General features: G+C 48.8%; 1 protein-coding gene across 1 annotated transcript in view; it reads left to right on the top strand.

Annotated features, from left to right (window-relative positions):
- The first annotated feature begins 1,371 nt into the window (after positions 1-1,371).
- The window catches only part of LOC126517581 (uncharacterized), a 68,948-nt gene continuing 42,971 nt past the window's right edge, over positions 1,372-27,348 (top strand). Inside the window, exons 1-3 of the mRNA XM_072285165.1 lie at positions 1,372-1,814; positions 6,085-6,162; positions 7,015-7,380. Coding sequence (XP_072141266.1) covers positions 7,018-7,380 — 363 coding nt within the window. The 5' untranslated portion in view covers positions 1,372-1,814; positions 6,085-6,162; positions 7,015-7,017. The remainder of the gene's footprint in view (positions 1,815-6,084; positions 6,163-7,014; positions 7,381-27,348) is intronic.

Genomic DNA, 27,348 nt, shown 5'->3' with positions numbered 1-27,348 from the left:
ACATGACTGGTCTGACGCTATCACCTCTATGCCATACTGCCAAGAAACAGAATCACTAGATTGTTAAGAAAAAGACACATACAACTTCCGCTTGCTAAATTAAGGAGAATGTTATCATCACAAATTTTACTGTCTTCTGGTGCGTCAGGTATAGGGGTCAGGCAGCTGGGACGTGTTTGATGCCGTTTATGGTTACATACAATCAACAAAACGAATAATTTTTTTATTGTTCTCTTGTAGTTTGTTCATTTTTGTATGTTTCCTTTCCTTTGTTTTTTTTTTTTTTTCATCGAATATGTAACACTTCAAAAGAATAGGTAATCGTTTCAGCACGCAATCCTTGGCCAATACCCCAGTCCATAATATTACGCCATCATCATCACGAAGAACAAATCGGTCGAAATCGAGTCGAATTGCGCTCAGTCATGTTCACCTACATTACTTATATCATTCCCGAAATTTTGTAAATTCCCAGCTACATAAGGTGACTCCGCGACACCCAAGAGACCGAAGATGATGTTCTTTTACCGGAATTCAATGGAGCAAGTGCAGCTTTGGAAAGACGCGCCACTTCGACTGCAGTGACCGTTCCGCTTCCCTTTAACCATTGCGGTGGCTACGTCTGTCTATGCCACTGTTGAAAACCTTCTGGTCGCGCGCGTCGGGTCAGCTGCCATTCGGTGACCTTTAAAAAACCCCACGTGGTCGAACTTAACCTGCCCACGTCCCACACAGCATCTCATGGCCACCAGTCTTGCTATGGCATGTTCGGTCTCATATTATCACCTCCATTTTTACGCTTGTTCTAGGGAGATGTATATTATATACGGCTGAGATCCTGGCACATTTATTTAGAGTGCACATCAGTACGCGAGTAAGTACCGGCAACACTCCATGGTTGCCCCATTTTCGGCTCCCTTTTAAAAAATCATTGTACACCCCTAGTGGAGCACGTTCACTCGGTTAGGGCACAAGTGCAGCAAACGTGCCTCGCGGGGTTGTACGATAACTATCCAGGTGATAGTTAGACATGTTAGACAGCTACTCCGTCGAATAGCATTTTCTAGCTTTCTCTTTTGCCCGAGCGTGTACGCACGCAATACTACGTTAGCAGGCTGCATGTGGCGTTGCATCGAACGCCACCGGCGCTCCAATGAACGCGCACCGGAACGCATCAAAGTGCTCCGGCGTTCCACTGAGCGTCGCTCGCTTTGCAAGACTGCTGCGGCGTCCAAGCTCGCTGGTGACGTCACCGCCCGCCAGGATATATAAACGCGTGCGCTGACGCTAAACGGGGAGCTTGGTTTGGGACTTGGACTGTTGTCAGTTGTGCGTCCCGACACAGTGGCAGCAACGCTAGACGGCAATATTTCTTTCCGATTTCCGGTTGGTTCGTCCGAATTGTATTTTCTACTTGGTTAGAGCATTTTCTTTGTTCCATCTCATTGTCAGGAAAGGCCACCGCAGCCGACGTTTTCCGCGTGCCTGGGGCACTGACGCCGCAGGGAAACGTGGGTGGCGACGCTGACAGCAACCAGGCTGCTGCTCTACTTTATGGCGGCGGTGATTTACCGCCAGCAGTAGCCGAGGATCCCCCAGGGAGCCCGAGCCCTCTACGGTTGTGGCTGCGCTGTCGTCGCCTACGCCGACCCTGTGGCCGCTACAGCGCTGGCTACGCTACCTGTCTTCTACCTGACGCTACCTGGTTCGCGAACGCGCACGGCGCCCTGGCCGCCGTCGTCATAGTGGGGATCGTCGCCGTCCTCACAGCATCGACCTTCGTGAAGATGCAAGTCGATGCGGGCAACGCGACGGTACGTATTCCTGCAGCATGCTCGTGCCCTACATTTGTCGGAAATATTTACTCAACAGTAAAAAAATATTATTATGCCATCTCGAGGAAACAATTCATTCCACGCCGTGAATACAGGGTCATTCTATAAATATTTTAAGAGTTGTTTCTCGTTTTGCAATAGACGGTTGTGTGAGACTGGATACTGAGTTCCTATAGCTTTCGATAGCATAAACCGATAAAGAACTGAAGAATTACAGTCACATGAGCATCCTTTCAGTATCGAGTATTGTATTCACCAAGGTGTTTCCGATAGAATAAGGGAAAGGATTTACTTCATTCAACCAAGAGAACACGCTGGCTTCATGAAGGGATATTCTACAATGGCCCAGATGTTTGCCACAAATCAGTTATATGAGAATATATTGGAGTACACTCAGCCCCTGTATATGCCTTTCATTGATTTTCAAAAGGAATTTGATTCATTGGACATATCAGCCATCATGAAGCTCTGCGCAGGAGTACAAGGCACATCCTTGAATATCTTAGGAAATATCTGCAAAGAATCCGCTGCTGCCTTCCTTCTCCAATAGAAAAGTAGAAGATTGCCTACAAGGAATGGGGTCAGGCGAGGAGGCACAATATTACCATCGATATTCACTGCAAGCTTATATAGGTATTGATGCTATTAGACTGGGGTGGCTTAGCAGTGGGGATCAATGTTGAATATCTAGGCAACTTAACTTAGCAGATGACATCCTATTATTCGGCAAAAAATGGGTATGAAATGAAAACATTTGATTTAGTATTTTAACCGAGGGAGTGCAAGCGTGGGGTGGAAGATGAATATGCAGGAGACAAAGGCAATGTCCAATAGGGTAGCAAGGCAACAAGAATTCATTATCGCGAGTCAGCGTCGAGAGTCTGCACAGGGGAACGTTGATGTAGGACAATTACTCACAGGGAATCCTCACAATGGGACAGATATTTACAGAAGAATAAAATAGGTCTGTTTTGGGGCCTTTGTTATTTTTAGTCTTTATAAATGACATTGTCCACAATCTGGAATGCAGAATGAGGTTATATGCTGATGATTGTGCCATATACAGGAATGTTTAAAATGATTGTGATGTTAGTAGTTTGCAGAATGATCTAAACTCATGTTCGGTGCATTAAGTGCGGCATGTCTTTCCTTTTGAACAGTGCTAAATGTCAGCTTGTGTCATTCACCCATAAACGCTTTCCTGTGAGATCAGTGTATAAATTGGACGGACTATTCCTTGAAAAGGTCCAACACTATACATACCTCGGGGTCTATTTTTCAGAAAAATTAACATAGAGCAGACATATTGAATGCTTAACCTTAACATCATCTCGTATACTAAAGCTTGATAGACGTATTTTTTATAAAGCCCCCCAAATACGCTTGCCAGGTATGAGACCCCCAAAGCTCTAAACTTATAGAAAAGCTTGAACGCGTCCAAAACCGCGCTGCAAGATTTCTTTCTGGTAATTATAACTTCCGTAGAAGTATTACATTAGTTAAAGAAGACCTTGGTTAGAAAACACTAGCACACCGCCGATTCACTGCAAAATTAGAACTTTTTTTCTGAATTCATTCTAATCTCCCAGAAATAAATAAGACGTTGCACAATAATCCTACCCACTTCATCTCTAAACGATGTGATCACGGCCTGAAAGTTCTTGAAATGCGCTGTCGTACTGTTGTCTACCGTAATTCATTCATTCCGCGTGCTTCCGCACACGGGAATAGGATTCCCAAGAGCATTGGTGAATGTAAAACGAGTTCAGAAATTTTGTCTTTATTGTCACGCAGTATGCCGTAGTATAATATCATTCCGTTAACTTAATTAACATCATTTGGCTGGCATTGCGCTTCATGCGATAGTGTCCCCTTGCCATTTCTGTGTTGCGATTTTGCACGGCAGTTTTGCTGAAGACCGTTTCGCCGTCGAGATGACTCATCGATGTTACGTATTTTGTTACTTTTAGCACCTGTGCTTAGCTGTTTCTATTTTTTTGTCACATGTTTATTTTCCTCATTGTCCCCCCCCCCCCCCCCCCCACCCCGGCAATAATGCTCTTGTGGTGCTGCAGGTACTTGTATAAATGAAAAAAATAAATGGGTTGGAGGGCACATGGGAGGAATTAACAAATTATGACTGGCAGCTTACCACTCTCATTGAAAAGAAAAATGTAGAATCGTTGCATTATACTGGCGCCAACATTTGGGCAGAACAAAGAAGGTCGAAGAAAAGCTAAGCTCCGCAGAGAAAGCGATAAAAGGAAAATTTAAGGCGTAACGTTAAAAGACAGGAAACGAGCGGCGTGGACCATAGAGCAAGAGGGGATAGCCGGTATTTAGTTCACATTTGGAGAACAAAATGCAGCTCGGCGGGCCACCTGGTTCTCCTAGATAACCGGTGGACCATTAGAGTAACAGAATGGCTGCCATAGGAAGGGAACGGCACTCGATGGAAGCATAAAAATATGTTCGGTGATGAAGTGAAGAAATTTGCAGCTGCAACTCGGAATCAGCTTGTGCAAGACCAGAGTAATTGGCGGTGGCTGGAAGAGGTCTTCGTCCTGCAATGGACATAAAATAGGTGGACGCTGATGATGACGATGGCATCGAACTACTTGAGGTTCTCAACGGAGTACTTGGGATCGAAGTTCTTGAGCAGCACCAGGCTAGCACTGACGCTAAGAGTCGGGTACAAGCGGAGCCCAGCACGCAAAATAGAGCCTACACTAAAGAGGTTACGCTGCCGTGTCCCGACACTAAATTCCGACACCCACAAGGATCGTTTGGCTGCATTTACTTTGTGTACACAAAGCGGAGAAACCCGAAACAATTGACCACGTTGCGTGCCGAAGATTTCACCCGCTAAGAGGTTGCTTGGGGTCCCTATAAACAAGCTTGGTCTCAGCATGAACGTCCACGTCTTACTTTCGCTGGAAACTTTCACGTTTGGGTGCTGTCACAAGCTTGTTTGAACATTGATGAAGCACTTTTATTCTTGCTAGCAATCGGGCGGATTTCTGAAATGACGAATTATCGTAAATACTGATTTATATTTTCATTCATTTTAGCAGCAGCACTTTGTCAGTTTTGAAGACCGCAGAAAATTACTCTTCCCGTGGTATTTTATTCTAGCTTTTTCTATTACCCCACGGTGGGTACCTGTCATTTGTGTAGGTTTTTTGTAATTTGGTAATTATATTTATTTACCAACGATACGCCAGACAAACGATGTTTGTGTGTTTACCCTGCCGCCTCTTGGCGAATGCTGCGTAGTGCGCACGAGCCAGCATTTCGAGAATCCAACAGAGCGGCTATGTGCCAGTAACGTTTAGATACAGCAGTACCTTGGGGTTATTCCACATCATGGTAAAGAAATTGGGTTTTTGTAGATATCTGAACATTGTGGACAAGCCCATAATGAGATGGCATACAGGATGGGAAAGGCAGCCATTATTGGGCCAGTGGGTTTCTTTATTCCAAGCCTTACTCTGCTGGTGGTAACAAGGTTGCGACCGCGACAAATAGTCCTAGGTGCAAAAAATGAGCTCTTTGCTGCACGGAATTACGTGCATTTAGCGCTCCCCTGGAATGTTCGGTCTTGTCCCTCTCGGCAATGCGAAGTTTCCTTTACGCTATTACGATGTCGTATACCGCAACTAAATCTGCACACGAGTAGGTGTGGGTACGCACTATCAAACCTTCCTGGTCCATGCGGGAATATAGAATCACTGGAGCGCTTCCTCTTATTCTGCCACAAATGCAATTAATGATCTGTCTAGAGCAGCCCATATCGTGTATATTCATTCTCCTCTGAGAGATTAACATGTTATCATTTCGGGCAAGTACCCTTGGTTGAGATTAAAAGGAGGTGTGACAAACAGTACATGAGTACATCATTGCGGCTGGTAGACTCTCATGTTAAGCACATTTACCTCATTATTAACAGTGAATTGCGTAATGTTCATATATACTTCGTCATAATTGGTATGACCAACATTAGTGAAACAGAAACACAAGATAATTTATATTTACTATTAATTAGATATCAATAGTACTGTTCAAAAAATTTACGGGAAGCAAGAAGTGCATATTCTGTGTCCACTGAGGACCATGGTCAGCCCTCTCCCCCTCATGGGAACGTGCCAAAATATGAAGGAAAACGCAAAGAAGTAACAATTCAATTTTTCTTGAGTAGCGTGTATTCATGAAATCATGTGAATTTACCTCTGTTACATGATTCTGGAAGCATCCTTGATCTTCCGCTACTTGTGGTGCATCGAGGACGGCAGGAGCAGCAAAGATCAACCACTTCTCCCGCAAAGGGGTAAGTGCAACATTGGAAAAACGCGCTTCTTCGACTGCAGTGACCGTTCCGCTTTTCTTTAACCATTGCGGTGGGTACCTCTGTCTGTCCCGCTGCTGAGCACCTGCTGGTCGCGCGTTTCATGTCACCTGCTTTCTGGGAGCTTTAAAGAACTTCGGGTGGTCGAACTTACCCTGGAGAGCTCCTACGGCGTCTCATAGCCACCCGTCTTGCTTTGGCACGTTCCACCTTATATTTTCACATGCTCATTTACGCTTGTTCAAGGGAGGGGTAATTATACCGCTGAAATTCTGGCACGTTTATTTCGAGTAAACATCTGTACGCGAGTAAGTGCCGGCAACACTCTAAGGTTGTCCCATTTTCGGCCCCCTTTTGGAGAATCACTATGAGCCCCTAGCGAATAACGTTCACATAGTTAGGACACAAGTGGCGTAAACAGGCTTCGCAAGGGTGCACGATAACTTTCCAGGTTATATAGTCAGACATGTGACAAGCAGCTACTCCGTCGAATGGGATTTTCTCGCTCTTTGTTTTACCCCGAGCTTGTCCGCACGCAATACTATGTTAGCACGGTGCTTGTGGCGTTGCATCGAACCCGACCCGTGTTCCTCCAATGAGCGACGTCCGCTTTCCCACCAGGATTCATAAACCAGTGCGCTTACAGTAAAAAGGGGGCCTCCTTGGTTTGGGACTTGGGGTATCTTGTCTGTTTTGTTCGTTCAACAGCGCGTGTGCCTCGACACAGTGGCAGCAACGCTAAGCAGCACTGTTACCTAACAATTTCATGTTTGTTCGTCCGAAGTGTATTTTCTACTTAGATGGAACATTTTCTTTGCTCTATCTCATTCTCAGACGATGCCAACCTTCCCAACGCTCTCCGCCTGCATGGGACACTGGGGCTCCTGGCAAGCCTGGGTGGCCACGCTGGCTGCCAGGGGGCTAACCCGGCTGCTGCTGTACTTCTGGGCATCAGAAATATACAGAGAGCAGCAGCCGGGGATACCTCAGACAGCCGAGGCCATCTACGGCTGGTGCTGCGCGATTGCGGCCTACGGCGATCCGGTGGCGTCCACTGCGCTCGCCTCCTTGCCTACATATGGCCCTTATGAGTACTCGGAGGCCCATGCTTTGCTGGCGGCTGTGGTCATGGTGGTTACGCTGTGCATACTTTCAGCAGCGACCTACCTCAAGGTCATGGCACCCAACAACAATGAGACCGTATGTATTCCTACAACATGCTTGCGACCTACATTTGTGGCAAATATTTGCTCAATAGTCAAATAATTATATTATGTCACGTGAATGGAAACAATGCATTGCACAACGTAAATACAGGGTCATTCTGTAAACATTTTAAGTGTTGTTACTCGTTTTGCAACAGACGGTTCTGTGATATTGAATACTGACCGAGTTCCCATAGCTTACGACAGCATAAAGCAATAAAAAATTGAGGAATTACAGGCACATGGGCTTGCTTTCGGTATTGAAACAAGATAACTTCCAACATAATTAGGGAAACACTTGACTTCATTCAACCCCGAGTGCTTAACGAAGGGATATTCTATAATCGACCAGATGCTTGTCATAAATCAGTCAATTAGGAACATTTGAAGTACACTTAATTTGTGTATATGCCTTTCATTCATTAGTTCAAGACACATAGTTGGATGTCTTAGGAAATGTCTGCAAAGATTCCGTGGCTGCCTTGGTTCTCCACCAGGAAAGTAGTAGATTACCTTTAAAGAAAGGGATCTGGGAAGGAGGCACAATATTGCCATTGCTATACACTGCATGCTTATATAAGTACTCAAGGTAAAGCGGCGGCTTAGCATTGAAGATCAATGGCGAATATCTCGGCAACCGTAGCTTAACAGATGACATCGTATTCTTCGGTAACAGTGCGTATGAATTGAAAACATTTCATTTAGTATTTTAATAGAGGCAATGCAAGGGAGGGGTTGAAGAATAATATGCAGGAAGCCAAAGGTAATGTTGAACAGCGAGGCAAGGAAACAGCATTGACGCAGGGTCACATTGATGATGTAGGACAATTACTCTCACGGGATCCTGACAATGAGAAGTAAATTTACAGAAGATTAAAAATGCGTTGGATGCGTACGGAAGGCAATAAAAAATCCTGACTGGCAGCTTACCACTGTCATTGAAAAGGAAAAAAATGTAGAATCATTGGATTATACCAGTGTCAACAAATGTGACAGAAAGTTGGACATTAACGAAGAAGCTCGAGAAAAATCTAAGCTCCGCACAAAGAGCAATGGACCGAAACATGCAAGGCATAACGTTAAAACAGAGGAAGCGAGTGGCGTGGACCAGAGAGCAAGAGGGGATAGCCGATATTTAGTTGACATTAGGAGAAATAAAATGGCTGTGGCTTAGCTAAGGTTAAGCCCAGGATGCGAAGCATACTAGAGTAGAAGTACTCCCAGATACACTCGCAACTTCATCCTTTACCTCGGACTCTGTGGGGAGGAACGCTGCTGTTTAGCCGCGTACTGTACACGTCACTTGGCAAGCCGAACTTCTCGTTCTTCGGCCGTTTCCGTGGCTCTTTGTAACTTGCGCTTTGCGGTCTGACGAGCGGCCCTTTCCTTTCCCGCCATCGCGCTATACAACTGGCCTCGACGAGAGCGCGCCGCTCTTTTATACAGGTGTTATGACGCCAGTGCCCTAGCGGGAGGAACGGGAGTTAGGCCGCAGCACCGGCTGTGCGACCGCAGGCGAGCGCAAGAGTTGAGACCGGCTTGCAGCTGTTGTGACGTCAGTACCCTAGCGGGAGTAGCGGGAGTTAGGCCGCAGTACCATCTGTCCTACCGCAGGCGAGCGCACGAGCTGAGACCCGGCTATGTAGCTACGCGGCCGCAAGCGAGCGCACGAGATGAGCCTCCGCTTTTGCAGCTGTTATGACGTCATATGGTAGCTACGCGGTGCGCGCGGCGCAGCAAGAAAGAGCGTGGTTGTGCGGCTAGTATGCTTCGCATAAAAGAATGCAGCTCGGCGGGCCACTTGGTTCTTCTAGATAACCGGTAGACCGGTAAACCGGAAGGCACGTTTATAGTCCGACGTTATCGGCGCGCGGGCGAGCGTCGTTCGTGGTCAGTCACGCTACGTCGGTTGCGCTGCGCCAGCCGAGATGCCATCCCCTCTATACTTCAACGCGTCCGCCGTCGGCTATTATCTTCGGAGCATGCGCAGAACGTTCGCCAAGTCGCGCGCCGTCCGCAAAAGCCGTCTGCGGACTCGTGTTGGCGCCTTTTTCTCCGCGCGCAATGCATTGTGGTGCGAGAGTTCCGCCGACTCCGACGCGCGAATGGCTCAGGAGCCATATCGGCGCCGGGCCCGTCGGGGTGCGTCGGAAGCCGCCGGTTACGTTGGCTGCGCCGGTGCGCCCGACTATAGAGGGGTCGTTTTCGCCGACGTAACGTAGCGTGTGCGCGCGCGGACGTTACGTCGGACTATAAACGGCCTTTTAGAGTTACAGAATGGCTGCCATAGGAAAGGAATGGCACTCTATGCATGCATAAAAATAGGTTAGGTCATGAAGTGAAGAAATTTGCAGCTGCATCTCGGAATCAGCTTGTACAAGACTGGAGTAATTGGCGGTTGCTGGAAGAGGTCTTCGTCCTGCAGTGGACATAATAGGCGGAGGCTGATGAAGACGATGGCATCGAAATACTATAGTTCCTCAAACTGGTGCGGTCACGTTTGAAAATTACTGTAGTAAAACAGATCCATTTGTTGTTGTCTGAAAACAAACCTGCTGCATGCTTTGTCAGTTTCACGACTTAACACGCAGCTTGGCAACGATAGACAGGTCCGTGACATAATTTTGCGTCTAGTAGGTCACCAGTATTGTGAGGAGCGCCATAGAGAACGAACGAGTAATAGATTAGGCGCGCCGTTTGAGGTATTCTGCAATAATTTAGACCAGTTGGGGTTCTTTAGTGTGAACCTAAATCTAAGTATAGGGGTGTTTTCGCATTTGGCCCTCATGGAATATCGGCCACGGTGGCCGGCATCGTAAACCCATATTGGGAACTTTGTTTTTGTACACCTTCGTTCGCCTTTTAGTAATCTCTATAGCGAACATGTTTTCTTTTCCTCTGCTCTCGCTCAAACCAGGGACTTCAAGAAGGCCAGTGAGGCATAAATTGACCACTGGGCAGATATCACCACATTCCAATAAAACATGCTCCGTTGTTTCCCTAGCTTCCCTAGCTCAGCAAACACTTGGTTGTTCTTCGTTCTTATATCTCTCTTTATAGGGGCATGTTTTAAGACATCCTGATCTCGCTTCGCAAACTAGTGAGCTCCGCTTTGAGTTACCATACATTGTTTCTTTCCCTGATTTTTCATCTGCCTATATCACCCTACACAGATTGATTTTAGTCTTCCCGTGTGCGAGGGAACCCACTGACCTTCGGATGCCATCGAGTCCTGAGCGCGGGAGGAGGGGGGAGGGGGTATTCTTTAAGAGTCCACCTAGTGGGCTGTCCATTTCTGCCGCTGCTGATTTGCTAGGGTCGCTTGTCTTCTCTCGTACAGCTCCATCCAATGAGCAACGGCCGAAATGGACAGTCCACTAGGTTGACTTTTACAGAATACCGCCCTAATTGCACCAATGAAATGAAAGAACCGCATTTGCAAATGTAAGTCCTGGAAACATTACACATACCCCGGGGCACCTCGTACCATATATACGATCTTCATTGCGATCTGTTTCATTATGGCCGCATTTCTCTTCCCCTTTACTATTATTTTCACCTTGCTTTCCATATATTATTTCGCTTCGTTTATCCATATACCAAGGTATTTATATTCTTTTACGCGAGGTATTTTCCGGCCCTCTATTGACACTGTCTGTTCACTGTTTTCAGCGAATACGAAAAGACCTGACATTTTAACGCTAAGAGTCAGACCTTAGTTCTTGGCTTCCAGTCCATAAATGCTAGACAGACAATGCATATATAACTTTGCTTGTTAGCTAGCAACGCAAAGTCGTCCACTGAAAACAGACCTGAACGCTGCTGCTCTTCTGCTGCACCCGCCTGTTTGTATTTCAGATTAAACCCGACATTTCTTCTTTCTTGTGCACTTTCTATTCTAAACCTGTAGATCATAAACAGCTGTGGGGATTACGGGCACTCCTGCTTACACGTCCCTTGTTGTTATTAATTTCGTCCTCGCTCCTCGTCCCTTCTGATTCAATGCAAACGGCATGCATCCTTGGCAAATATTTCTCAAGAGCTGTAAACAACTATTGCCTAAGCCTCCCCCTTTCAGAATATTCGTCAAGATATTGTGGTCTCGGTTGTCTTACGCTCGTGTAACGTCTGAAAAGGCTACATATAATGGTTTCCTTTCTACTCTTGCTATTTCTATACGCTAAGTAAGGACAAATAAGTTATCATCCGGACGCCTACCTATTTTGATGTCATTGCCGTTGCTTACAGCTCAAATTTATTTTCCTGCATCGTGACCTGTACGTTACCGACGTAACTGACAATGGCCTATACTACGAGTGAATTCTATGTTTCTACCACATACCTCTATAAATTTATTTCCTTTTTCTTTGTCGCCAACTGTCTGGTATTCGTCTTTCTCTTAAGGTTTCTTCCACTGCTTTCGAAAGAGCTTCCTTACTTTTTGTCTTAGTTCATTATTCAGCCTAATGGGAACATCGAGTAGTTCTGTGCTTAGGAATTTTCTCTTCGGCTTCCTTCCAGTTGAAATTTGTCATCACGAGCTCTTTTTCCAACTGGTTCTCTTTCATGGTCCTTTTCTTCTTAAAATGCAGCCTCGTCATTGCCGCGGAAAGATTCGGTTGTTATGTTAGTCTAGGATATGTTGTCGTATTGTTGTTTACTTCCTGCCTAATAATTTTATCTGGTTCCAAAATATTCTAGGTATGGCCTTCTTTTTCTCAGGTATTTCTAACAAGCAACGTTCACTTTCACATTTCATCTTTGCTTGCACCAGTATTCGAACCATATACTTTTTCTCCCGGTATATTTCCCATTTACTGGCTACTTCATCCTGCGGCAACTGCTCCTTCTTTGCCTGCCAGTGCTCTCGGGATGCTTTCTGTCGTTCGGTGATCACTTCTGGTATCTCCCTGTTCCACCAGCTTTTCTGTTTATTTTCTTTTTCCTTTCTAACGAACATGTTATTTCTCTTTCCATATTTCTGTCGTTATTACACTTAGAATTTCACAATATTCCACTCTTGACCATATTCCCAGTTCTCCCTCGACTCTAGTGACTATATTTGTTATTTGTTCAGCGTTCCATTTTAGACTGGCCATTTTGCACTCCTTGCTCTCTTTCCCAACTACTTATCCAATTTTCAAAATGATGAGTTTATGATCACTCCCTATGCTGCTATACCTTTCCTCATCAATGACAATTCCTCTCAACCAATCATGAATTCTTTCTGTCATCACACAGTAATCAATGGTTGATAGCCGATTTCCCACTTCCCACGTCATTTGTCCTTCACACTTATGCCCAGTATACACGATAACCTGCTTATGTTGCTCACAAAGGTGTAGCATTGACTTGCCGTTATTGTCGGTATAGCGATCTAAATCCTGTATGTGGGAATTCACGTTACATAATAGGATAATTTCAGCAGAATTCCCGAAACACCTTATATCCGCACTTATGCATTCCACTAACCCTTGATTCTTCTCTGTGCAATTATTTCCAGTCCACAAATACCTAATGCCCAGTAAATTGTTTCCTACTCATTCTACCTGATAACCAAAGGGTTACTCTTTTCCTTTTGGCTCATTGATGAGTGAGCTTTCCGCATTCCCTTCCATTCCTTTCCGGCTTTTCTGTCGCACCCTTCTCAAACATAACTCTCAATCACTGGCGGCTCTTCCGAGTCTCTGAGGTGCGTTTCTGTAACCGAATACACCCGTATTTGTTCTCTATTTAACACCTCCACAATCTCTGCCCACTATTCCTTTCTTCTGCCGCCCTGCATGTTTATGTAGCATTGCATGGTAAGGTCTCTTTCTTGCTGTCTGTCATCCTTTTAATGTTATTATTTGCGATGCTATTCCGAGGTTCTCTTAAGGGGCCCTCTTCATTACTACCTACTCTGGGCTCCTGAGCGCCCGTGGGCCCCCTAAAAAAGCAACAGCGCGACCAGCAAGTCGCCAGCCGACTTCTCGTGCAAGCATGTAATTGAAGTGGATCCCGTCTTGCTGAAAACCACCACATCTTCTCACTTCCTTCTGACTTCCCTGTTTACTTCGACAACTTCGAAGTCTTTATCACGGTTCATTTTCCATATCACTTCATTAGCAGTCACTACGGCTCGTTGTACGTGACTGTCACGTACAGGCACCTCCGGCAGCATTCACACGCCGATCTGCACCTGAGGGGATAGCTCGCGCAAGTTGTCCACCCCCTTCAAGAATCGCTGCGCTATTCCTCTCTTTTTTCTGTTTAGGACGTCTTTTAGCCCACGTGTACTATCACAAGGTTGCGCACGTGGCCATTTCCCGCGAGCTTTGCTTTTGCTTGCACCATGAGAGAAAGAACCCAGCGTCCACCTTGGTAATGTCCCTAACACCACTGTTTTATCGCCTTCGACCCTCTACACAGTTGCTTCCGAGCATCTAGCCAGGTTTCAGTCGCCCGCGATAATCATTTCACGTTGTCCGTCCTCTCCCTGCTTCCCTTTGTCCTTTTCCGCGTGATTCGGACTCGACAAGGGGCATTGATCCATGCGCTCTTGAATTTTCCGCGTGGCGGCCTTAAGGTAGGTGCCGCTGTTTCCAACTATTCCCTCGCCACGTTAAATGCACTCCACGTGCTTTGCTGACATTCCCTCACATGTCCCGCCAGGGGACTGCGTTCCATTGTCACGACCATTCTCGTTCACAATGGCGGCGCAGTTCAGCTTTTGCTCGTCTGCTTCAAGTCTTTTTTTCCACTACCTTCCGTGCATCACGCACGCTATTTAGCTCATTTTTGAGCTCTTCAACCTGTTTGAGATGATCTTCCTGGAAAATCCTCTATTTTCTGCAGCCTACAAATGAAATTACAGTGTATGCGAATTGACTCCCTCTCCATTCTCATCTGTCCCTTCATCTACCTTGAGGGATCCCCCCGCGCACTGCCTCCTTTCCTGGCTGTGATCCCATGTATTGCACGGCTTTTTGTAATGCAAATACAATAATACCCTATTTTCTGCAGCCTAGCATCGATATTACAGTGTGTGCGAATTGACTCCCTCTCCATTCTCATCCGTCCCGTCATCTACCTTGAGGGACCACCCCCCCCCCCCCCCCCGGGAACTGCCTCCTTTCCTGGCTCTGATCCCATGTATTGCACGGCTTTTTGTAATGCAAATACTATAATACTCCATTTTCGGCAGCCTAGCATAGATATTACAGTGTGTGCGAATTGACTCCCTCTCCATTCTCATCCGTCCCGTCATCTACCTTGAGGGATCCCCCTCCCCCCCCGCGCACTGCCTCCTTTCCTGGCTGTGATCCCATGTATTGCACGGCTTTTTGTAATGCAAATACTATAATACTCCATTTTCTGCAGCCTAGTATCGATATTACAGTGTGTGCGAATTGACTCCCTCTCCATTCTCATCCGTCCCGTCATCTACCTTGAGGGACCCCCTCCCCCGGGCACTGCCTCCTTTCCTGGCTGTGAGCCCATGTATTGCACGGCTTTTTGTAATGCAAATACTATAATACTCCATTTTCTGCAGCCTAGTATCGATATTACAGTGTGTGCGAATTCACTCCCTCTCCATTCTCATCCGTCCCGGCATCTACCTTGAGGGACCCCCCCCCCCCGGCACTGCCTCCTTTCCTGGCTGTGATCCCATGTATTGCACGGCTTATTGTAATGCACATACTATAATACTCCATTTTCTGCAGCCTAGCATCGATATTACAGTGTGCGCGAATTCACTCCCTCTCCATTCTCATCCGTCCCGTCATCTACCTTGAGGGACCCCCTCCCCCGGGCACTGCCTCCTTTCCTGGCTGTGAGCCCATGTATTGCACGGCTTTTTGTAATGCACATACTATAATACTCCATTTTCTGCAGCCTAGTATCGATATTACAGTGTGTGCGAATTCACTCCCTCTCCATTCTCATCCGTCCCGTCATCTACCTTGAGGGACCCCCTCCCCCGGGCACTGCCTCCTTTCCTGGCTGTGAGCCCATGTATTGCACGGCTTTTTGTAATGCAAATACTATAATACTCCATTTTCTGCAGCCTAGTATCGATATTACAGTGTGTGCGAATTCACTCCCTCTCGATTCTCATCCGTCCCGTCATCTACCTTGAGGGACCCCCCCCCAGGCACTGCCTCCTTTCCTGGCTGTGATCCCATGTATTGCACGGCTTTTTGTAATGCAAATACTATAATACTCCATTTTCTGCAGCCTAACATCGATATTACAGTGTGTGCGAATTCACTCCCTCTCCATTCTCATCCGTCCCGTCATCTACCTTGAGGGACCCCCTCCCCCGGGCACTGCCACCTTTCCTGGCTGTGATCCCATGTGTTGCACGGCTTATTGTAATGCACATACTATAATACTCCATTTTCTGCAGCCTAGCATCGATATTGCAGTGTGTGCGAATTCACTCCCTCTCCATTCCCATCCGTCCCGTCATCTACCTTGAGGGACCCCCTCCCCCGGGCACAGCCTCCTTTCCTGGCTGTGATCCCATGTATTGCACGGCTTATTGTAATGCACATACTATAATACTCCATTTTCTGCAGCCTAGTATCGATATTACAGTGTGTGCGAATTCACTCCCTCTCCATTCTCATCCGTCCCGTCATCTACCTTGAGGGACCCCCCCCAGGCACTGCCTCCTTTCCTGGCTGTGATCCCATGTATTGCACGGCTTTTTGTAATGAAAATACTATAATACTCCATTTTCTGCAGCCTAGCATCGATATTACAGTGTGTGCGAATTCACTCCCTCTCCATTCTCATCCATCCCGTCATCTACCTTGAGGGACCCCCTCCCCCGGGCACTGCCACTTTTCTTGGCTGTGATCCCATGTATTGCACGGCTTATTGTAATGCACATACTATAATACTCCATTTTCTGCAGCCTAGCATCGATATTACAGTGTGCGCAAATTCACTCCCTCTCCATTCTCATCCGTCCCGTCATCTACCTTGAGGGACCCCCTCCCCCGGGCACTGTCTCCTTTCCTGGCTGTGAGCCCATGTATTGCACGGCTTTTTGTAATGCAAATACTATAATACTCCATTTTCTGCACCCTAGTATCGATATTACAGTGTGTGCGAATTCACTCCCTCTCCATTCTCATCCGTCCCGTCATCTACCTTGAGGGACCCCCCCCAGGCACTGCCTCCTTTCCTGGCTGTGATCCCATGTATTGCACGGCTTATTGTAATGCACATACTATAATACTCCATTTTCTGCAGCCTAGCATCGATATTACAGTGTGCGCGAATTCACTCCCTCTCCATTCTCATCCGTCCCGTCATCTACCTTGAGGGACCCCCTCCCCCGGGCACTGCCTCCTTTCCTGGCTGTGATCTCACGTATTCCACGGCTTTTTGTAATGCAAATACTATAATACTCCATTTTCTGCAGCCTAGCATCGATATTACAGTGTGTGCGAATTCACTCCCTCTCCATTCTCATCCATCCCGTCATCTACCTTGAGGGACCCCCTCCCCCGGGCACTGCCACTTTTCTTGGCTGTGATCCCATGTATTGCACGGCTTATTGTAATGCACATACTATAATACTCCATTTTCTGCAGCCTAGCATCGATATTACAGTGTGCGCAAATTCACTCCCTCTCCATTCTCATCCGTCCCGTCATCTACCTTGAGGGACCCCCTCCCCCGGGCACTGCCACCTTTCCTGGCTGTGATCCCATGTATTGCACGGCTTATTGTGATGCACATACTATAATACTCCATTTTCTGCAGCCTAGCATCGATATTACAGTGTGCGCGAATTCACTCCCTTTCCATTCCCATCCGTCCCGTCATCTACCTTGAGGGACCCCCTCCCCCGGGCACTGCCACCTTTCCTGGCTGTGATCCCATGTATTGCACGGCTTTTTGTAATGCAAATACTATAATACTCCATTTTCTGCAGCCTAGTATAGATATTACAGTGTGTGCGAATTCATTCCCTCTCCATTCTCATCCGTCCCGTCATCTACCTTGAGGGACCCCCTCCCCCGGGCACTGCCTCCTTTCCTGGCTGTGATCTCACGTATTCCACGGCTTTTTGTAATGCAAATACTATAATACTCCATTTTCTGCAGCCTAGCATCGATATTACAGTGTGGGCGAATTGACTCCCTCTCCATTCTCATCCGTCCCGTCATCTACCTTGAGGGACCCCCCCCCCCCCCCAGGCACTGCCTCCTTTCCTGGCTGTGATCCCATGTATTGCACGGCTTTTTGTAATGCAAATACTATAATACCCCATTTTCTGCAGCCTAGCATCGATATTACAGTGTGTGCGAATTGACTCCCTCTCCATTCTCATCCGTCCCATCATCTACCTTGAGGGACCCCCCCCCCCAGGGCACTGCCTCCTTTCCTGGCTGTGATCCCATGTAGTGCACGGCTTTTTGCAATGCAAATACTATAATACTCCATTTTCTGCAGCCTAGCATCGATATTACAGTGTGGGCGAATTGACCCCCTCTCCATTCTCATCTGTCCCGTCATCTACCTTGAGGGACCCCCCCCCCCCCCGGGCACTGCCTCCTTTCCTGGCTGTGATCCCATGTATTGCACGGCTTTTTGTAATGCAAATACTATAATACTCCAGTTTCTGCAACCTAGCATCGATATTACAGTGTTTGCGAATTGACTCCCTCTCCATTCTCATCCGTCCCGTCATCTACCTTGAGGGACTCCCCCCCCCGGGCACTGCCTCCTTTCCTGGCTGTGATCCCATGTATTGCACGGCTTTTTGTAAGGCAAATACTATAATACTCCATTTTCTGCAGCCTAGCATCGATATTACAGTGTGTGCGAATTGACTCCCTCTCCATTGTCATCCGTCCCGTCATCTACCTTGAGGGACCCCCCCCCAGGGCACTGCCTCCTTTCCTGGCTGTGATCCCATGTATTGCACGGCTTTTTGTAATGCAAATGCTATAATACTCCATTTTCTGCAGCCTAGCACCGATATTACAGTGTGTGCGAATCGACTCCCTCTCCATTCTCATCTGTCCCATCATCTACCTTGAGGGACCCCCCCCCCCCCGGGCACTGCCTCCTTTCCTGGCTGTGATCCCATGTATTGCACGGCTTTTTGTAATGCAAATGCTATAATACTCCATTTTCTGCAGCCTAGCACCGATATTACAGTGTGTGCGAATTGTCTCCTCTCCATTCTCATCCGTCCCGTCATCTACCTTGAGGGACTCCCCCCACAGGGCACTGCCTCCTTTCCTGGCTGTGATCCCATGTATTGCACGGCTTTTTGTAATGCAAATACTATAATACTCCATTTTCTGCAGCCTAGCATCGATACTACAGTGTGTGCGAATTGACTCCCTCTCCCTTCTCATCCGTCCCGTCATCTACCTTGAGGGACCCCCCCCAGGGCACTGCCTCCTTTCCTGGCTGTGATCCCATGTATTGCACGGCTTTTTGTAATGCAAATACTATAAGACTCCATTTTCTGCAGCCTAGCATCGATATTACAGTGTGGCCGAATTGACTCCCTCTCCATTCTCATCTGTCCCGTCATCTACCTTGAGGGACCCCCCCCGGGCACTGCCTCCTTTCCTGGCTGTGATCCCATGTATTGCACGGCTTCTGTAATGCAAATACTATATTACTCCATTTTCTGCAGCCTAGCATCGATATTACAGTGTGTGCGAATTGACTCCCTCTCCATTCTCATCCGTCCCGTCATCTACCTTGAGGGACCCCCCCCCCCCAGGGCACTGCCTCCTTTCCTGGCTGTGATCCCACGTATTGCACGGCTTTTTGTAATGCAAATGCTATAATACTCCATTTTCTGCAGCCTAGCACCGATATTACAGTGTGTGCGAATCGACTCCCTCTCCATTCTCATCTGTCCCATCATCTACCTTGAGGGACCCCCCCCCCCCCGGGCACTGCCTCCTTTCCTGGCTGTGATCCCATGTATTGCACGGCTTTTTGTAATGCAAATGCTATAATACTCCATTTTCTGCAGCCTAGCACCGATATTACAGTGTGTGCGAATTGTCTCCTCTCCATTCTCATCCGTCCCGTCATCTACCTTGAGGGACTCCCCCCACAGGGCACTGCCTCCTTTCCTGGCTGTGATCCCATGTATTGCACGGCTTTTTGTAATGCAAATACTATAATACTCCATTTTCTGCAGCCTAGCATCGATACTACAGTGTGTGCGAATTGACTCCCTCTCCCTTCTCATCCGTCCCGTCATCTACCTTGAGGGACCCCCCCCAGGGCACTGCCTCCTTTCCTGGCTGTGATCCCATGTATTGCACGGCTTTTTGTAATGCAAATACTATAAGACTCCATTTTCTGCAGCCTAGCATCGATATTACAGTGTGGCCGAATTGACTCCCTCTCCATTCTCATCTGTCCCGTCATCTACCTTGAGGGACCCCCCCCCGGGCACTGCCTCCTTTCCTGGCTGTGATCCCATGTATTGCACGGCTTCTGTAATGCAAATACTATATTACTCCATTTTCTGCAGCCTAGCATCGATATTACAGTGTGTGCGAATTGACTCCCTCTCCATTCTCATCCGTCCCGTCATCTACCTTGAGGGACCCCCCCCCCCCAGGGCACTGCCTCCTTTCCTGGCTGTGATCCCACGTATTGCACGGCTTTTTGTAATGCAAATACTATAATACTCCATTTTCTGCAGCCTAGCATCGATATTACAGTGTGGGCGAATTGACCCCCTCTCCATTCTCATCTGTCCCGTCATCTACCTTGAGGGACCCCCCCCCCCCGGGCACTGCCTCCTTTCCTGGCTGTGATCCCATGTATTGCACGGCTTTTTGTAATGCAAATACTATAATACTCCATTTTCTGCAGCCTAGCACCGATATTACAGTGTGTGCGAATTGCCCCCTCTCCATTCTCATCCGTCCCGTCATCTACCTTGAGGGACCCCCCCCCCCAGGGCACTGCCTCCTTTCCTGGCTGTGATCCCATGTATTGCACGACTTTTTGTAATGCAAATACTATAATACTCTATTTTCTGCAGCCTAGCATCGATATTACAGTGTGTGCGAATTGACTCCCTCTCCATTGTCATCCGTCCCGTCATCTACCTTGAGGGACCCCCCCCAGGGCACTGCCTCCTTTCCTGGCTGTGATCCCATGTATTGCACGGCTTTTTGTAATGCAAATGCTATAATACTCCATTTTCTGCAGCCTAGCACCGATATTACAGTGTGTGCGAATTGACTCCCTCTCCATTCTCATCTGTCCCATCATCTACCTAGAGGGACCCCCCCCCCGGGCACTGCCTCCTTTCCTGGCTGTGATCCCATGTATTGCACGGCTTTTTGTAATGCAAATGCTATAATACTCCATTTTCTGCAGCCTAGCACCGATATTACAGTGTGTGCGAATTGCCCCCTCTCCATTCTCATCCGTCCCGTCATCTACCTTGAGGGACCCCCCCCCCCCAGGGCACTGCCTCCTTTCCTGGCTGTGATCCCATGTATTGCACGACTTTTTGTAATGCAAATACTATAATACTCTATTTTCTGCAGCCTAGCATCGATATTACAGTGTGTGCGAATTGACTCCCTCTCCATTCTCATCCGTCCCGTCATCTACCTTGAGGGACCCCCCCAGGGTACTGCCTCCTTTCCTGGCTGTGATCCCACGTATTGCACGGCTTTGTGTAATGCAAATACTATAATACTCCATTTTCTGCAGCCTAGCATCGATATTACAGTGTCGGCGAATTGACTCCCTCTCCATTCTCATCCGTCCCGTCATCTACCTTAAGGGACCCCCCCCCCCGGGCACTGCCTCCTTTCCTGGCTGTGATACCATGTATTTCACGGCTTTTTGTAATGCAAATACTATAATACTCCATTTTCTGCAGCCTAGCATCGATATTGCAGTGTGTGCGAATTGACTCCCTCTCCATTCTCATCCGTCCCGTCATCTACCTTGAGGGACCCGCCCCCGGGCACTGCCTCCTTTCCTGGCTGTGATCCCATGTCTTTGCACGGCTTTTTGTAATGCAAATACTATAATACTCCATTTTCTGCAGCCTAGCATCGATATTACAGTGTGTGCGAATTGACTCCCTCTTCATTCTCATCCATCCCGTCATCTACCTTGAGGGACTCCCCCCGGGCACTGCCTCCTTTCCTGGCTGTGATCCCATGTATTGCACGGCTTTTTGTAATGCAAATACTATAATACTCCATTTTCTGCAGCCTAGCATCAATATTACAGTGTGTGCGAATTGACTCCCTCTCCATTCTCATCCCTCCCGTCATCTACCTTGAGGGACCCCCCCCCCCCCAGGCACTGCCTCCTTTCCTGGCGATGATCCCATGTATTGCACGACTTTTTGTAATGCAAATACTATAATACTCCATTTTCTGCAGCCTAGCATCGATATTACAGTGTGTGCGAATTGACTCCCTCTCCATTCTCATCCGTCCCGTCATCTACCTTGAGGGACCCCCCCAGGGTACTGCCTCCTTTCCTGGCTGTGATCCCACGTATTGCACGGCTTTGTGTAATGCAAATACTATAATACTCCATTTTCTGCAGCCTAGCATCGATATTACAGTGTGGGCGAATTGACTCCCTCTCCATTCTCATCCGTCCCGTCATCTACCTTGAGGGACCCCCCCCCCCCCCCGGGCACTGCCTCCTTTCCTGGCTGTGATACCATGTATTTCACGGCTTTTTGTAATGCAAATACTATAATACCCCATTTTCTGCAGCCTAGCATCGATATTGCAGTGTGTGCGAATTGACTCCCTCTCCATTCTCATCCGTCCCGTCATCTACCTTGAGGGACCCGCCCCCGGGCACTGCCTCCTTTCCTGGCTCTGATCCCATATATTTGCACGGCTTTTTGTAATGCAAATACTATAATAGTATAATAACGCAGAGTACGCGCCTTCTCGCAAAAACAGGTACACATAGGATCTAAATCCTTAAAATATCGCAAAGTAATTCTCACCAAGGTTTTAAAAATAATCAATGGCGCAAGGGCTTAAGGTATGACACATTGTAGCACGTGTTCAACCACGCAGCCACGCTGTCACTTTCCTGCCAAACGCACACAGTAAAACCACTAATAGCTAATAATCTTGCTACTTGCAAACCATTATTTAAAGGCCAGAAAGACTTAACGCCAGGCAGCTTTGCACGTGTTGAAACACGTGGCGCTAGAAGACGTTGTGACTATCCCGCAAAACCAAATCTACAGGTAACACACCCGCGCGCACGAAATCAAGAGAAAAAAATAAAATTGGCGAACAATTATTTAAAGGTTAAAAAATCTGAAAACCAGAAAACAGAAGCAAGCTCAAAGCATGCACAAGAAAACTCAGGTTTTCGTCGCAGTTACTGAGCCCTGAAAACACACGATGGATGGATGGATGTTAGGAGCGTCCCCTTTGGAATTCCGCGGTGGGTTGCGCAACCAAGCTATTTCTATTGACACGTGTACATTCGACGACTGCTGTATAAAAGCCGACGCCCTTGACCCGCTGATCAAATTTTCGACGATCGCCGACTGTGTTCGCTGCTTTCGTTGTGCTATAAGTGTAGCCTGTTTTGTGGGCACAGGTTCGCCCAATAAAATCGAGTTTTGCCTTTCACAATATTGCCACTGTGTTCTTAACGTCACCACCACGTGACATCTGGTAGAGGTGCTAGTGCTTTCATGTACCGAACGCCCCCGCAAAGCCGCGATCCAAGCCCGAAGCCCGAGGAGAAAACCAACATCACCCAAGACCAGCCTGCTAGCCGCAGACTTCAAGGACTGCCCCCAGAGCACGGACTTCTACCTGAGTCGACAAAGAAGATCGTGGTCAAAACAACCCCAATGGCTGCCCCAGCGTCCCCCGTTATCCTACAACAACCTCGGGACCCATCAACCTCCCATGGAGCAGCGACTGAAGACCCGGAATCATGGCTGGAGACCTACGAACGCATCGCGACGTTCAACAACTGGGACTCCGACGACAAGCTGCGGCATATCTACTTCGCCTTAGAAGACGCCGCCAGAACTTGGTTTGAGAACAGGGAATCGACCTTGACAACGTGGGACCTGTTCCGTAGCGGCTTCCTGCGCACTTTACAAGCGTCGTGCGCAAGGAAAGGGCTGAAGCTATGCTGGACGCCCGAGTGCAGCTACCAAACGAGAACGCTGCCATCTTTACGGAAGAAATGAGCCGCCTATTCCGCCACGCCGACCCGGAAATGTCCGAGGAAAAGAAAGTCCGGCTACTGATGCGTGGTGTAAAGGAGGAACGTTTCGCCGGTATGGTACGAAGCCCACCGAAGACCGTCGACGCGTTTCTTCGCGAGGCCACTAGCATCGAGAAGACACTCGAGATGCGAAACCGGCAATTCTACCGCCGCACCAACTCTACAAACTATGCCGGAATTCAATCACTGGCTTCCGACGACCTGCGCGAGGCTATCAGGGCACTCCTGCGAGAGGAGCTTCAGAAGATTTTCCCGTCGTCGCAGCCTCAAGTGGCCTCGATCGCTGACATCGTCAAAGATGAGGTTCAGCGGTCACTTGGAGTTCCGGAGGTGCAACCTCAATTACCGCAACCCCAGCCCGAAGCGATGACCTACGCCGCCGTCGTACGCCGTCAAGGTCCTCCTCCGCGACCGCGCCAGGGCCCTGTAACGCCGCAATTCCGTCGACCACCGCCGCCGCCAGCACGCCCACCTGTCGCCCAGCGCAGCTACCCGAGGAAGACCGACGTTTGGCGGGCTCCTGACCACCGCCCGCTCTGCTACCACTGCGGGGAAGCGGGTCACGTCTACCGACGATGTCCGTACCGGGAAATGGGACTGCGAGGTTTCGCCATGAACGCTCCACGCCCACAGCAAGGTGAACGCCCTCGCGATATCGCCGACTACCTCGCCGCTACTCAGTGGAGCTCTCGACAACCGTCGCGTTCGCCATCACCAGGCCGCTACCTGTCGCCGCAGCGCCTACCATACACTGGCCCAGCCCGGGGCCGGTCAGCGAGCCCGTATCCGGAAAACTAAAAGCAGCAACCGATGGAGGTGCGGTTGCTGTTCGTCGAACTGACGAAGATCCTCCACCGCCGACGAAGACGACGAAGAGACCACCTCGACGACATAATAACGACCCGCCGCCGTCCCGACGCAGTCAGGAAGCCAAGACTACACCGACGAAAGACTACTTGATGACGCGACGTGCCAGCTTCAGTTCAACACGACGCAGCCGCGATCCGACGCCAAGACCTAACTGCAACGCCAGACAAAGAACCACCGACCTCGACGTGCTTCTCGACGGCCACGCAGTTACCGCCTTAGTGGACACAGGCGCTGATTACTCCGTCATGAGTGGACCCATCGCCGCCCAGTTGAGGAAAGTTAAGACTGCATGGGAAGGCCCTCAAATTCGGACCGCTGGAGGACACCTGATTACGCCAACTGGGATCTGCACGGCAAGAATTACCGTTCATGACCGGACTTACCCTGCCACCTTCGTTGTCCTCCAACAATGTTCACGAGACGTCATTCTCGGCATGGACTTCCTGAATCAACATGGCGCAGTCATCGACCTGAAGTCGAAATCGATAACGCTGTCACAAGATCAAGCGATACCGCCGGAGAGCTGTCGTAGTCACCACGCCTTGAGTGTGCTCGAAGATCAAGTGAGCATCCCGCCGCGCTCCAGCATTATTATTTCCGTCGGCACTGAAACACCCGCTGACGTAGAAGGCGTCATCGAGGGCGACCAGCATCTACTGCTCGACCGTGAAATTTGCGTCGCAAGAGGGATCGCTCGACTCCACGGAGGGCAAGTGGAAGTTATGCTAACCAACTTCAGCCAAGAGTTCAAGCACATCAACAAGGGCACGACAATCGCATACATCGAGGAAATTGTGGAAACCAGCAATGCCTCTGTTCTCTCGGATTCAGCCACATCTACCCCGATGAGCATCGTCCCCGAACCAGACTTCGACGTGAATCAAAGTCTTCCTATGAGTAAGCAGCAACAGATCAGAAGTCTTCTCCGACGATACAAAGGCTGCTTTTCGACGTCATCGAGGATTCGACAAACACCAGTTGCAAAGCATCGCATAATAACCGAAGAGAGCGCTCGACCACTCCACCAGAGCCCTTACCGAGTTTCGACGCGAGAACGTGAAGCTATTAGGCAACAAGTCGACGAAATGCTGCGCGACGACATCATCCAGCCGTCGAAAAGCCCGTGGGCCTCCCCTGTAGTCCTGGTAAAGAAAAAGGACAGAACCCTGCGCTTCTGCGTCGATTATCGTCGACTGAACAAGATCACGAAGAAGGATGTGTACCCCCTTCCACGGATAGACGACGCATTGGATCGGATCTGCAACGCTAAATACTTCTCGTCGATGGACCTCAAGTCTGGCTACTGGCAAATAGAAGTGGACGAGAGAGATCGCGAAAAGACTGCCTTCATCACGCCAGACGGCCTCTACGAGTTCAAGGTCATGCCATTCCGACTGTGCTCGGCGCCTGCAGCGTTTCAGCGCGTCATGGACACGGTGTTAGCCGGACTGAAGTGGCAGACGTGCCTTGTTTACCTGGATGACGTCGTTGTCTGCGCCGGAGATTTCGACGATCACCTTAGGCGGCTTGCGACAGCGTTAGAAGCCATCAAGACATCAGGGCTCACTCAGAAGCCGGAAAAGTGCCGTTTCGCTTACGATGAGCTTTTGTTCCTAGGCCACGTGATCAGCAAATCAGGAGTACACCCTGACCCACAGAAGACAGCTGCCATCGCAAAGTTCCCGCAGCCAACCGACAAGAAGGCGGTGCGCAGATTCCTTGGCATGTGTGCCTACTATAGGCGCTTTGTCAAGGACTTTTCACGCATCGCTGAGCCGCTGACAAAGCTAACTAAATGTGACGTCGAGTTCAAGTGGGAAACGCCGCAGGCCGACGCATTTCAAGAACTCAAACGACGCATGTAGTCGCCGCCCGTACTTGCGCACTTCGACGAGCACGCCAATACCGAAATACACACTGACGCCAGTAGCCTAGACCTCGGTGCCGCCCTAGTCCAGAGAAAAGACGGACATGAACACGTGATAGCGTACGCTAGCCGGTCGTTGTCAAAAGCGGAAGGCAATTATTCTACAACCGAAAAGGAATGCCTCGCCATCGTTTGGGCTAGAGCGAAATTTCACCCTTACCTCTATGGCAGGCCATTCAAAGTGGTCAGCGACCATCACGCGTTGTGTTGGCTAGCTAACTTAAAGGACCCTTCAGGACGGCTGGCGCGGTGAAGCCTCAGAGAACAAGAATACGAGATCACTGTAACATACAAGTCCGGAAGAAAACACTCAGATGCCGATTGCCTATCACGCGCCCCCATTGACCCACCGCCGCAAGATGACGAGGATGGCGACGCCTTCCTTGGCATAATAAGCGCGGAAGACTTCGCCGAACAACAACGAGGGGACCCGGAGCTAGAAAGAAGCCCTAGTCGAGTATTTGGAAGCACACACCGACGTTGTCCCTAGGGCATTTAAGTGTGGATTATCTTCGTTCACGCTTCAAAACAACCTACTCGTGAAGAAGAACTTCTCACCAGTCCGCGCCAGCTACCTTGTTGTACCGTCAGCGCTGCGTCCAGAGATACTGCACGCCCTACACGACGATCCAACCGCTGGGCACCTCGGATTCTCCCGGACGCTGTCGAGAATACAGGAAAGGTATTACTGGCCGCGTCTGACCGCCGACGTCGCCCGTTACGTCAAGACATACCGAGATTGTCAACGACGCAAGACACCACCGACAAGGCCAGCAGGATTACTACAGCCGATCGAACCTCCTCGCCGACCATTCCTGCAGATTGGGATGGATTTGTTGGGGCCGTTTCCGATGTGAACATCCGGGAATAAGTGGATCGTCGTGGCGATGGACTATCTCACCCGCTTTGCTGAAACTAAAG

This window comes from Dermacentor andersoni, chromosome 11 (assembly GCF_023375885.2).
Source record: "Dermacentor andersoni chromosome 11, qqDerAnde1_hic_scaffold, whole genome shotgun sequence".
In the NCBI taxonomy this organism is placed as follows: domain Eukaryota; kingdom Metazoa; phylum Arthropoda; class Arachnida; order Ixodida; family Ixodidae; genus Dermacentor; species Dermacentor andersoni.
This window is presented reverse-complemented; position numbering and strand designations above follow the sequence as displayed.